This window comes from Helicoverpa armigera, chromosome 18 (genome assembly GCF_030705265.1).
Source record: "Helicoverpa armigera isolate CAAS_96S chromosome 18, ASM3070526v1, whole genome shotgun sequence".
NCBI classification, from domain to species: Eukaryota; Metazoa; Arthropoda; class Insecta; order Lepidoptera; family Noctuidae; genus Helicoverpa; species Helicoverpa armigera.
The window spans coordinates 2,449,460-2,463,957 of record NC_087137.1 but is presented as its reverse complement, the minus strand read 5'-3'; the positions used below and the strand labels follow the sequence as shown (position 1 = coordinate 2,463,957).

The following is a 14,498-nucleotide window of genomic DNA, read 5'->3' as shown; positions in this document are numbered from 1 at the left end:
TTGTATTATTAGCAAAATTTACCGTGATTTGTGACTGAAACAGGTTTGGCATAAAATATACAATGCATTTGTAATGTTGTATAAATCAAAGCATGAATTAGTACGGTTGATACCACCTCATTATACATGTATAGACAATTTTATTATAAAATATACAATTAACAATTCTGTATATCGCGTTATTAAAGATATTATACCCTCAACATATAAAAGCAAAATTTGCTATAGTGAACCTCTTCTGTACATAGTTAATTTCAAATGAAACTATGCATGATATAATATGAAAATAAACGATGTTTATAAAAATATCTTATTGTTACAAAATACAGTTTGTATGGTTGTTCTTTGTATAAACTATAATAATAATGTTGTGAACTTTACCATTTAAATTCATACCTATGCTTAGATACTGATATAATAATATTTTACCGTAATAGAGTAATATTATGTTATTTATCCTAATATAAACATAATATGTAAGATTGCTCAATGTTTAAAAGATTGTGAAAATCGAACTTTGAAGTTTATTAGGCTATGATCATACAAAATTGAAAAAAAAATGGTTGAACCAGAGGTTTTTGAATTCGTAAGCAATCTATCATAAATACGATAAAGAATTTTGCTTGATAAATAAAAAATACAGTTGCTAACTATTTAAATAAAATATACGCAATAAAATTATTTATTTTTATTCTTTAATCTTGATTGAATTAATCATAATATTGTGAACATAAATCACAGTATGGCAAAGCTTTGTTTTATCAATATTCGCCTTGACTCAGATATTATCTGCGACATTAATCAAAAAATTGGTACACTTTTAAATTGTGCCTCGGCATATAAAAGTTATTAGATGAATAGATAAGGTAGAAAGTTCCTTTCTAATCTGTACGAAATCACCGTTTCTTTCTTTTTTTCCTTTTGAAAATAATTTTCGTTTTTGTCCCCATCATTTTCATTATGTTATAGTAAGTTCAACTCAGTCGTGCGCGCGGCCTTATGTGTGGGTAACCCTTGTACATATACAGTGACTTTGTGTGCGTGACAAGAGGTACAGTCGGGTACAATACAGTTATTTAGGGGTTATATGGGTGTGTGTGGTGTTTAAAGAAAAACAGTTATTACGTAATTTAATGTTTATTTATTTATAATGATTATGATTATGAATCGCTACTTGAATAATCAAATGATGAATTTTCGGATTCGCTATTCTCCAAGATGAATTATAAATTCTGACTCCATGTCAAAATGTCTATAGTATTCTTCTTTTTTCTTTTGTACATGTCGACAAGTATTACCCCACATTCCTTCATCAATTTGACTTAAACGTTCATTTATGAGTTTCATTATTTCCGTCTTATTTTGGTCGACATTATGCGAAGCAATTTAATTTATTTTAATTCCCCACACATTTTGTTTACATTATTATATTAGATTATACCTCTTTTTACATTCTTAGTCCACACTTTTATTTATTGTCCGCATACCCCCAGCCTGAAAATATGTAAGGAGTATTTAATTCATCTTAGATATTTCACCTTATTTATTTCTTAGATACTGTTAATGTCAATTTGAAAAGACGTATGAGAAAATAATGAAAAACCATATTTAAGAATAAAAAGCTTTGAGTCGTGAATAACTAGTATTTTCGTAAACGACTGTACCCATAACAAAAAGCGATAAGAACACGTCATGCTCGGACGACGTCACTGTCACACAAATGAAAGTAGTATATTTACAAGCCGACGCACACATAGGGCCGCGCGCAAATCTGAGTTGATCTATCTATAATGATCTTTGTCGAGCTTTAGTTTTCTTTTGTTTTGTGACAGCATTTAGGTATTGATTTTGTTAACGTCTCCAAGGGGATGAAGGTATAATCTACCATTCTCACGAAGAGGTGACCATCTAAGAATAAATATATAATCGAACCATTTTCCTCATATCGCCGATGTTCAACAATTTCACGGCTCGTTATGGTTTCGTTATATATTTTGCATTTTCCAAAGCTTTAAGATGGACCTACTACATACTTAGCTCGACTTGCTACAAGATCCAAGCATTTTTACCAGTCAACGTCCGACTTACTTATCCTATTCCTGAAATATGGCCCTAACACTCCTTAAGGAAGCTACCACTCACACAGCAAACTAATGTTAACACATACATCTGCTTAGCTGTATATACAAAGCCTTCCTTATATTATTTAGGTCATGGAGAACAAAACGGCTAGTGGAGACGTCATAATGCAAAATCTTCTAAGAAAGTATCGCGCCAAAATGTGGTTGTTCGGGGGACGAGGACTGTCACTACCTACGCCCTTACAAGCCTTCTATGGAACCCGCCCACTATTTTCAAAATACAATCACCTATCAATCGATACCATTCTTAGCGACTCGTTAATTCTAGTAACTACCTAATCACGCCTACCATACGTCGCTTGACCTACAAGAAGGCGCCTGACCTTTCTTATGGCATCTCCGCTATCTTTCTTTCCTCTGTACCTAGGTAGTATTACATAGGATACTCAACGCCGGACGCTGGCAGAGTGAACAGGATATTTGCTTACGCCCCGTATAATGTTGCACGCACACAAATAAACCTCACTCTAGGAGAGAAGTTAGAATGAGATAGATCTGTAGGATATGTGGCCATGAGTTTGTCACGGAAATGTTCCGGGTTATCATACTATGATATAGTAGGGCTGTTGTATGTTTACGTAAACTAATCTGTAGTAATCATGTTTGTTTGCTTGAAAGCGCAAATCCAGGAACCCTTTACCTACATTTATTGCGACTTAAATGGAAAATCGTCAAATGACCCTCCAACGCTGTGGATGGAGTGGTAGAAAAGATCTGACTGACTGAGACCTGACGTTATTCCTTCTGAAGTCATGATAACCGTTCCTTTAAAATCTCACAATCCCTGACCCCCGTATTCCGTTACAGTAATTGTGAAAAAATCGGTCATACCTAGGTACTGAAGCGTCATTTAAAAAGTTAAAACGCCCGAAAGGAATTCAATTTGGTAAACAAATTGGCATCCTGAAACTACAGATGAATATTTCTGATTAAAGCAAACGAGTAGGTACCTATCTATAGATAGTTCAACTCAGATTTGCGCGCGGCCCTATGTGTGCGTCGGCTTGTAAATATACAACTTTCATTTGTGTGACAGTGACGTCGTCCGAGCATGACGTGTTCTTATCGCTTTTTCTTATGGGTACAGTCGTTTACGAAAATACTAGCTATTCGCGGAGAAATTATTAAGGAGTCAGGTAAAGCGTTTGAAAAAATGAAACAACATTCAAAGCTTTTTATTATTAAATATACTTAGTTTTTCATTATTTTCTCATACCTACGTCTTTTCAAATTGACATTGACAGTATCTAAGAATTAAATACTCCTTACATACCTATTTTCTGACTCGGGGGTACGCGGACAATAAATAAAAGTGTGGACTAAGAATGTAAAAAGAGGTATAATCTAGTATAATAATGTAGGTAAACAAAATGTGTGGGGAATTTAAAAAAAATATATTGCTTCTCATAATGTCGACCAAAATAAGACGGAAATAATGAAACTCATAAATGAACGTTTAAGTCAAATTGATGAAGGGATGTGGGGTAATACTTATCGACATGTACATAAGAAAAAAGAAGAATACTATAGACATTTTGACATGGAGTCAGAATATATAATTCACCTTGGAGAGTAGCGAATCCGAAAATTCATCATTTGATTTTTTAAGTAGCGATTCATAATCATTATAAATAAATAAACATTAAATTACGTAATAACTGTTTTTTTTAAACACCTGTATACAACCCCTAAATAACTGTATTGTACCCGACTGTACCTCTTGTCACGCACACAAAGTCATTGTATATGTACAAGGGTTACCCACACATAAGGCCGCGCGCACGACTGAGTTGAACTTACTATACCTATTTACTTACCTTTGATTAATGCTATATTAACCTAGCTACTTATCTTCTCTGTGGCTCAGATTTCCAATTAATCAGTAAGTTATTAAGCTCGCTTTAAAGCAAAGTGTGGCTTTATTCGTTGAAGTGACTGTAAGGATTTATTTCCATCGAAGCGAACTGTAAATCTGTTACTTACAGTTAAGTTTTAAATGCCTTTCACATTTACATTTAAATATAGCTACCTACTTATGTAATTTCTTTAATAATAATTATAAGTTGGCAGGTACCTATCAAGCATTTTTAAAGTCGAGATAGCGAATAAATAGCTAACTGGGTATAAATAAGTAATCCTTTTTACCGAGCATTTACGTAGAAGATGTTCCGGAAAATGCAATAAATGAAAAATGAAACTTCGTGCAAAGTGAATTCCGTTTGCCAAAACAAAAACAAAGAATTGGCACGTGCTTATTGAAAATTGCGGTCAGTCAATATAGAGGTAGTTTTGCTGTTCCAGTTTTGGTGGAAATGCTATTTCCTATCTGTCTGTTACCATTAATTTTCTCATTTCAAAACTAATATGAAGCTTTTCATGTGTGACATTTTATGCGCGGAATAGAAAGTTAAATAAAAAGCTTGGGGATATGTTTCTGCTTTGTTTTGATGCGAAGTTTATCCACTAGCTAGTTGTACCTACTTTTTAGAGAGTTACTCGCCGTGAGTAAAGCATCAAAGCAATTAAGCTACAAGTACCTACTTCTGTTGTTTTGAAATTTCCAATAGCAAGATCCAGCTAGATTATCGAAAGCTGTAGTTCCCAGCCGTAGTAGATAGATAGAATATTCTTTATTGTACACCAAAACAAACATAGACAAGGACATTACAAACAAATACGTGTGAGTACAATAGGCGGTTTTATCGCTCAAAAGCAATCTCTTACAGACAACCTTTGGATGGATTAACACAGCAATCAGATAGGTAGGAATATTCTTTATTTATATGCAATCAAATTTTCATTCGATAATAGTTTATATGGAATAAACACTGATACCTACTCAGCTGCATTCGATGACTCCGATTAGACTCAAAACTAATCCCTAAATACCTGGAATAAGGCTATGCAGATGATGAATACTTAAACAAATCATTTAAGAAGTAAGTAGCTCGGATAAACGGCGTGGTTTCCGCCAGCCATTATTTCTCATCAAAACAGTCAATTGTTTAGCGGCTCGGAACACTCAACAGTAATTTCCCTTGCTATTACTCGACTTTGATTGCTGAAAGGTATAAAACATAATCCTTTCGGAGGTACCTACCCATACTTGATTAATAGTAGTTAGGTCTGTCTGTCTGTCTTTATACAATACATAGTAGGTAAAACCAAAAGAAAAAAAAATTGATTGGAAATCCTTGGGTTTAAGTCTCCTTTACACGGGTGCATAGAATATTCTTCTCACTCGGTAAAATCTGGTCAAAAATTGCTGTTTACAAAACCAATGCTGGTAAACACCCGGTACTTCTCCGCAAATTTTGCCAAAAAAATAACATAATAGCAAAATTGCTTATTGCTATTTTGCCGTCCGATTTTCCTCAGGCAAGGCTTGCCGCTTGCCAAATTGATTTGCGAGGCGTCGCGTCACTTCAGCTTTATTTATCCTTTTTAAATAACGTCACGGAGCGAAAACACGTTTCTCATTTGATGAAGGAAATCAGAGTTTTTTAAAAGGAGCCTTTATTTCGGTAATAGAATCTTCGAAAGTCACTATGCTTGGCTTGGTGTCAGTTGTACCTACTATCGGGGACGCTCCAGCCCGAACACTATTATGTTTATTTTACCATGTAAACTAGCTGCGGCAAGCGGCCTCAGTCACATCCCTGGGAACTACTTTGCTTGAATCAAAAGTACCTTCTAGCCTAGAAGGTCTGTAGGGCTAGAGTTACTGAGATACGCGTGTTCTAGTAAACTCACCTAGATTGAAAACCGATTCTGAGACAATGTTGAAGAAAGGCTTAGATACAGAAAAATAATTATTCTAATAATAGTACCTATAAACACAGATATATGTTATCATTAATACGTTGCGCTTGACATTAATTATAATAGTTCAAGATGTTTGGCAACTTGAAACTTGAGTTCAGTCAATTTGTGTGTGTTGCGATCTCAAGGGCTTATCATGAGTTAATGCTAGACTTGCTTAGTTTGACATTTGAATGTAGATGTGCCTACTAAATTACTCATTTTGGGAATAGTCATTCTGAGAACATACATTTACCTACATCTATACTATGGGCCCTTATTATTGAGCATTGACATTTTACCAGCTATAAAACAAAATTAACCTTGGTAACTATGCTTTACGTTCAGCTTTAGATACTCTTGGTCTCTAACTTCAATTTAGGTTAAATCCAGCAACAAAATCTACAATGCTTTTCGAAATCTTTGAAAAATAAATATTTTCGCGTACCTACCTTAAACAATTTTAATTACTGAAAATTTCTGTAAACTGGACCGAAGTTATGCTTTTCATGCTGCACAAACGAATTCAAAATATTTTAACACAAAAGAAAAAAGTTTGCAGAAAAAGGTGAAAAATTTAATAAAATGCGACCTTCTTGCATAAATAGGAGAAAGGAACTTTCCCTGGATAAAAATGTCATCAATTTTCATTTCTTCTTTTAACAAAAAACACTTTTGAAAAAAAGTTTAAGGTTCTCCGGCTGCAATACGCAATTGAATTATATTTCACGGGTTTCCTAAACGCCATACTTCTATGCTATCTATACTAATATTATAAAGAGAAAAGTTTTTAAAAATTCTTTCACCATTCGAAAGCTACATTATCCACGAGTAACATAGGCTATATTTTATCCCGGTACGGGCAGTAGTTACCACGGGACGCGGGTGAAACCGCGGGAAAACGGCTAGTAGCTATATAAAATAATATGCAGTCGGTAAAAAAATAAGTTACTTAAAATCAATATTACTCAACATAATACCGAGCATGTTGTTGTTGCCTGTTAATATTGCCCAGGTGACTGGGTTGAAGAACTCATATATAGGCAGTCGCTCCTTGTTAAATACTGGTACTCAGCTACATTCGGCAATACTGGAATCCGACCTTAACATAGTTGGTAAAAGGCTAGACAGATAGATACCAAGTTTTATGAAAGTGGCTTCATTAATTTTATCACGAAAACGTTACTTTATAAACAAGTCAAAAACCTATTAAATATTATTCTCAAACTGTTTTCAGTCGATTTTCAGGGTAATATTGTATTATTCATCAGTATTGAAAAGCTGAGATAACTTTCGTGAAACATAAAGCATAATTTATCAATAAATTCAAATTCGAGTTCTGGCAAATTGTTTAATATTTTCCCTCGATTCGGTAATCCTTAATAATATTATAATGCGAAAGTACTAAGACTGTCCGTCTGTTGCGCTTTTACACCAAAACCACTAAGACACATTTTCACTGACAAGATTAACGTCCGTATTTCATAAAATATAGTTTATTTTACAAATTTAAAATAAGTTTATATTAAAGAGAAGTTTTGAGAACATTTTTAATGATGAGCTGTAGGTCAACTTGGGCCTAATTTTTTATACTCAGGTAGTCTAGAACGTGAGAAACTACTTTTTCTGTTGTGGAAAGTAGCTTTCTAGAGATGCGGGTGGAACCGCGGGGAAAAGCTAGTTGTTTCAAATTTTCCTTCGATAATATTTAAATATTGGCAATTCGTATTTATAACGAGGAAATGATACTCGTATTTCCTGCATTACATAGAAAATCTGTTTTGAAATTCAATTAGATATTTTCGAAGGATTGGTGCTTGAAGATGGAGAATTTATAATGTTTCTGGTTTCCTCAGTTTGGTAAAATTTTAATCTTAAGTAACTTTGGGACCACGTCTTGTTGCCATAATTATAAATGTAAATACTCTGGCTACGTGCTGTGTAAGATCAATAAATCAGTAAATCATCAGCATTTTTTAAATATTATTTGCAGTTTAAATACTAAGTACTTATGTACCTACAGCTACAACACTTAAAAAACTTTAATTTATGAAAACATCGTATTGGAAGATACTACACTTGGGAACAATAAATTGGACCACTTTTAAATAACAATAGGTAATCACTTTTATCATAATCACATCTTTATTTTTGTCTCAAATTACAATAGAATGTAACATTATTTTAATCGTTATCGTTTGCTTACTAATCGTGTCATTATTTTATATTAATTGCATTGGAAGTTTCTATTCCCGGCAGACGTATAAATATTTAACATTATCAATGTTCTTAAACTTAGTTTAAATAAAATTGTAAACATTGGTCTTGAAAAATCGTCCTCTAGTGTACATTTAATAAAAGAATACTCACGATAAATGACTCTGTGTTTTTATAACATCTAAAAGGCTCAAATGATAAAGAAGAAAATAAGTGAATCATAATATATTTTTTAATGTTCATGCACTTAACTGGGATCCCAGAGAATATTTTTAGAAAAATACTTAAAACTCATTTACACCGTCGATTTTTTATAATAATATACGTCACATCATTACCATTGAAGCGTGGAATAAAAAGGCTATTTAGGTGATCTACGCCTTTCGCAAGTCTGTAGCAAATTCTTTGGAAACATTTATCTATAATGACGAAGAAAGAAAGAAAGAAAGTAATGTGGCGTTTATTTTAAAGTTGCCCGTTTTTCAATGGAATGCTGAATGGGGTTTAAATTTTGAAGACTTTGATTAATAGGGAAGGTTCGCTTATGCTTTAACGATGTTACTGATTGATTGGTTTTGTGAAGTCGAGCTTGCCACATGCAGTAAATACATAATTATACATTGGCACTTGCTTAAGTTTGTAGCTTCAAACATAGTAAGCGCTTCTATGTTTAATGCGTTCATGGAGGATCTTGCTGGCACTTCTATAAAAACCCACTCCTTGGAACCGAGCTTCCGCAGCTTTATTAAAACCTCTTATCTCTATCTTAGGTCTATGTCTTAAACAAAAATATGACTTTGGTTCCGGCTCATCGTCGAATACTTAATTAATATAATTAACTAAGAAGTCGGTATATTATGACCAAAAATATATGAGTAGGTTTTTTGCATTCTTGGTTAATGAGGCTTGCAAATGGTGACCCAGTAACAACCCAAGTTTAACGAAATTATGACCTTATAATATTAGGTGTCCAGAGTCCTTTGACGAGCTTAAGATTGAGCTTTGAAATATCTGTTAAAGAAAAAGGTGTTCTGTAGCTCTAATAGTATGTAGGTATGCAATAATAAAAAGACGAACGGACTCTAAAAATTTGGAGTGACATCAACGTCGTGACAGCTAAGGTACTTTAGAACTGTGCAGTGTCACTGAAAGAATTCTCAACGAGGATTGCACTCTGCAAAATATGCGGAGTGCATCAACAATCTTGTTTTTTTATTAGTGCAGACACCGTGCAGGTTGTGCTACTACTTTCAGGACAACGTACGTGGAATTCCGTCTGTTTGCGACAAGAATACTTTTGCGACACTGTTAAATGAATTTTTATATTGATATACAATAAATACATAGGTACTTAGATAATTGTTCCCTAATGTAATCCCTAATACAAAGGCAACATTTTGTTGTTTATTTGTTTGTAGATGCTCTCAAACTAAACAACCGATTTGAAAAATGCAATCATTGTTAGAAAGCTACACTCTTCTTTTTATCCCGGTACGGGCAGTAGTTCCTACAGGACGTGGGTGAAACTGCGGGAAAACGGTTAGTTCAATACATAGTTAAACTGAGCATTTTTTCAGCATCTAGGAAAATACTCTTTTTTATGCCAAGTCCAATGAAACGATTTATCATAAGCAAGTATCAGTAACACTTTCATAAAAGATAGCATAAAGGAACGACACTAAAGAGGCATTCCAAGTCTGCCTCTTTCAGCTAGCTTTGGCGACACTCCAAATTATTCTAGACTGGAATTCCAGACTAACAAATGATGGTATAACATTCAAACATTTATCCATCGTCTTTTATTGGTTTCTTGAGCCTGTATTTTTAAGTTTTGTGTTTTTGTGTCTAATGAGTTTTTCTTGTCATCCATTTATTTAAAATCATTTTTATTGCCCAAGATACACTAAGAATGTTTTGGTACTTACCTGTACCTATACAAAACCGCACCTCGTACTTGAAAAGTAGAAGGCATGTTCGGACGATTCGTCGCTGCCAGTATATAAGTTTTCATATAAAGAATTTCGTGCAGCACGTTCGATTCGGATAAATCTGAGTCCACCTTTATATTGCGTATAAGGGACTAGTCCCTTAAATTGCAATTTAAGGTTTTAGTTTTGTACAATAAAAAGCTACTTCTCTCTCACCCATATGTAGATACACAATTTGCTTAATACACAGGATTAATTTTCAAACGAAATAACTCCAATTATCTTACTTAAATTTTCACAAAAAATATTACAAACAAAAACGGCCCAATCCCGCATTTCCTTATAGGACTTGACGTGAACGAAAATGGTTATAAATGTTTTGCAGTATCATTAATATTATTCTGTAATACATTCTACGGAACCCGGGCACATTGTTTTGAAATATAAAGGATAATGACGTGTTTAACATGAAAAGTTGTTTGGATAAATAAATCCAATGTTTGTTTGAATTTCCCGTCCCTAACTGCGTATAATTTACCTAAGATTTTTCTTTTATGTTTAGGTATCTTAGGTTTTGTTAATTTGCTTTAAAACTGTGCCTTACAGTTGCAGCACAAAATATGAAAATAGGATCCTTGATACAGAGTCCATGGTCTCAATACCATGGCAAAATGTACCAAAATGTGCCGAGTGCACAGAAGAAAACATGCTATTTTTATTCCAATTCAATACTTTATTTATCAATCTGAAATCCATCGAGTTTTCATCTATTTTGGTACCTACTTAGTATGTCATCCAGAACCCATCTAAGAATTTTAATATTAAATCCCGATGCCTAGAAAGCTATTTTCATCCCGAATCACATTCTAGTAGAAAAAATACGTAAGGAATTCATCTTCATTTATTATGCAGCACAAAAGCTTAATAAAAAAGAAAACTTTTTACTTCGATAAATGCTCAATCTTCTATTTAGATTTATTTATAAATATATGGCTTTCCTAACAAATCTGCTGAAAATAAATTTTGCGTCGAAGGTCAAAATGCGAAGAATTTGACCTCCAACAGGTCAATGATGCGTCTCTGTCCAAAGGATCATATTGACGTCATGACAAAAATATTTAGACGCCTACGTAATTTTCGCCAGGACAATACTCACCTAATTTTGATAGCTACCGAAGAGATGAAATTACTCTGTGATTAAGATATCTATGGGTATTTGCTATGGACATTGGTCAATGGTCTCTAAACTAAAATCTAAGTTGGATTGTCCAAATGATGATGATTTCTGTAATCGTTCAGCGAAATGACAACTGTTTTTACTATAAAGCGGGAAGCTTCTTGGATGTTGTTTTTCTCTTGTGGTTCAGAATTGGGCAAGTAACTCAGTGCGTAAAACCACTAATATGTTAGCCGTAAGTGGACACTTAACCCTACAATGAATGGACATTCCGATTCGAGCAAAAAACTATCCAAGGGGATAATGATAAATTATTGTGCCATACCAAAATAATTTCACGTTACCCACTACTTAAGAAGCAATAAATTCCCGCGAACTACCCCCAAAAGAACATAAAGAGGAACCATGGAACAAACAAAGAACATGCCATCTTTCATCTCCGATTCGTTCGCTCGACTCGTTCGTGTGTGCATTACTACTTACGCTCTCCGTCTTTAAAATTCATAGAAGAAGTCTATAGTGTACTTATATGGACAAAAGTTACATAAGTTTAAAGCTCGATCAAAGTTCTGTGCTCTGTGATATTGTTCAATTAAATCGAAAGCGGATTACGAAGATATCGCTGTTTTTAGTGATACCGAAATCTAATAAACAGTGATCAGCTGCTTGTGACAGGTGAGTCATCGCGCGCGCCGTCCAGTCTACCGGTCACACTATCGCTGTCGCCGCCGCTTCCATACGTACGGCCTATTGCTGCGCTGCTTGCTCATATATCACGCACCGCCACTCACTCGGCGCATGTACTCGCCGTGCCGCTTGCTAGCTGAGTCACTGCCTTTGTTCACGAACGCTAACGTTGTTTTGCGATAATTCAAAATGAATATGATTTGTGATGTTTGTAGTGAAGATATATCTTCGAACAGATCAATTAAATGTAAACGGTGTGAGAAAACTATCACCCGGTCTGCGTATATGTAACACCAGACTCCGCTAAATCAAATGAAAACTGGGTTTGTCCTTCTTGTTGGGCTAAAACACCACTCCATAACACCAACACACCTGTCTGCCCATCTTTACACCAGCAGCGATTGACGTTACGCATGTAAATACCCAATCTCGCGCTTACAAACGCATGGCGAGTGATTCACCAGGCCGTGATAACCTGGAAGACTCACTCTCAATTGCCTTAGAGATACGTTGTCTTCGGAACGAAGTTAATGCGTTAAGGACTGAGGTCCGTGAGTTCCGCGAGGAGTTGATGGGCAGAGTCGACGCACTGGAAGTCCGAGTTACTACGGTGGAGGAAAAAATCGAGCAAACGGTCTCTCCTCGTCTTGCAGAGTTAGAAACGACTGTTGGTGAACTTAAGCTGCAGCTCAATGAGCGTGAGCAGGAGTCGCTACTCAATGACGTGCAAGTTTCCGGTGTGCCGGAGACTAAGGGGGAGAACACAACCCAGCTACTGAACGTCCTGGCCATTAAATTAGGCGTGTCGCTTGATGAGCGTGACGTGGTATTTGTAAGGCGCGTGGGTAATGTGCTGCGAGACCGCGTCGAGGGAGAGGATGCTTCTCGCCATCGCATTATTGTTGCCAGGTTGGCAAGGCGCACTACTCGTGACAGTATCCTGAACGCCGCGCGTGTTCGTCGGAATCTATGCACTGCTGACATTGAGTTGCCCGGGGCATCACAACGGATCTATGTGAACGAGCGCCTGACAAAATCTAACAGGCAATTGTTCTACATGACACGTCAGGCTGCGACTCGTTGCGGATGGAAATATTCGTGGACAAGAGATGGGCGTATACTTGCTCGCAAGGAAGAGGGCAAATCGGTGGTGCAAGTTAGAATGCAATCCGACATTGAACGTTTTTTCCCCGTCAAATAAGTTGGCTATCATCTTCTAACATAATTACCGGAATTTATAGTTATGTGGTACTTCTCGAATATTGTCAGTGTATTAGAATTATAACTTTGTTTAAATGCTTTGCAATATGTTTCGTGAATTTTGCTACTTTTAGGTTTTAAATGATATTTTTATGATATTGTATGTGCACAAAATAACTTATTTTTGTATTTGCCTAGTGTGTACACGCATATTTGCTTATAGGTACTGTTGCATTATTATGTTTGCTGTTGCTGTCTGTTCTAACTATTGTGTATTTCCATTACTGTATGTAGCCCACGGTGTTGATCGCTTTCTTTGTTCTGATTTAATTTATAATATATTTATGTTAAGAGTTACACGTCACAAAATCTGTATATATTTATATAACACATTTACAGTCTTAAGGGCAAAAATAAAATGACAATAAAATTACTCAAAGTTGGGCTTTGGAATGCTGGCTCCTTGGGAACTAAACACGATGAGCTTACGGTGGCTGTGCTACAGCGCGATGTAGACATCATGGCCATTAATGAGACCTGGTTGCGGGTCGGTGAAGAGGGGCGTGCACCCGTGATTCCTGGATATAGACTACGCCATATACCACGACCATTGTCGGTAAGGGGGGGCAGGGGTGGAGGCGTTGGTTTCTATATCAAACGCGGTCTCACTGTGCGTAGACATACGCATCCTACTGATCCATTATATGCCTCTGTGGAACAAATGTGGCTCACGCTCAGCGTTTGTGGGGCTAAACTCGCAATAGGCACAGCATACCGCCCGCCTTGGCAGGATGTTGATTTATTTTTGGATGCCATATCTTGCTCATTAAATAGTGTAACTCAGTGTGACTTTATAATATTGATGGGCGATTTTAATATTAACTTGACAAATGACTCTGACCCAAAAACAGGCAAGTTACAGTCCTTTCTAGATTGTATGAACCTAAAACAATTAGTGACTACACCGACACATACCACGGTACATGGAGACACACTGATTGATGTTATTTGCACAAATGTTAAGGCCCGCTCTGTGGCTGTGGAAGCTATACCTGATTTGGGTGCGCACGCACTCGTGACGTGTGAGATGAATTTCAAAAGACCAAAAATACTTCCTAAGACAATCTGTTATAGACCTTTAAATCAAGTTTCAAAGGAAGAAATTGAACAAGACTTGAATCTTTCAACTGGCAGGCTATAACTGAATTACGTGACGTTAATGAAATGGTTAATACGTTTAATTCATTTCTAGTTGCGTTATTTGATGTTCACGCACCAAAGAAAACATGTACTATAAGAGAGCGTTCTTATCCTTGGATAACTGACACCATTAAATTAATGATTCGC

The 14,498-nt window shown here is 35.6% G+C and overlaps 1 protein-coding gene across 1 annotated transcript; it reads left to right on the top strand.

Annotated features, from left to right (window-relative positions):
* The first annotated feature begins 12,396 nt into the window (after nt 1-12,396).
* On the top strand, nt 12,397-13,152 carry LOC126054897 (uncharacterized). The gene has a single exon (XM_049841788.2). It carries the CDS (start codon nt 12,397-12,399, stop codon nt 13,150-13,152), a length of 756 nt encoding a protein of 251 aa, XP_049697745.2.
* Nucleotides 13,153-14,498: the final 1,346 nt, after the last annotated feature.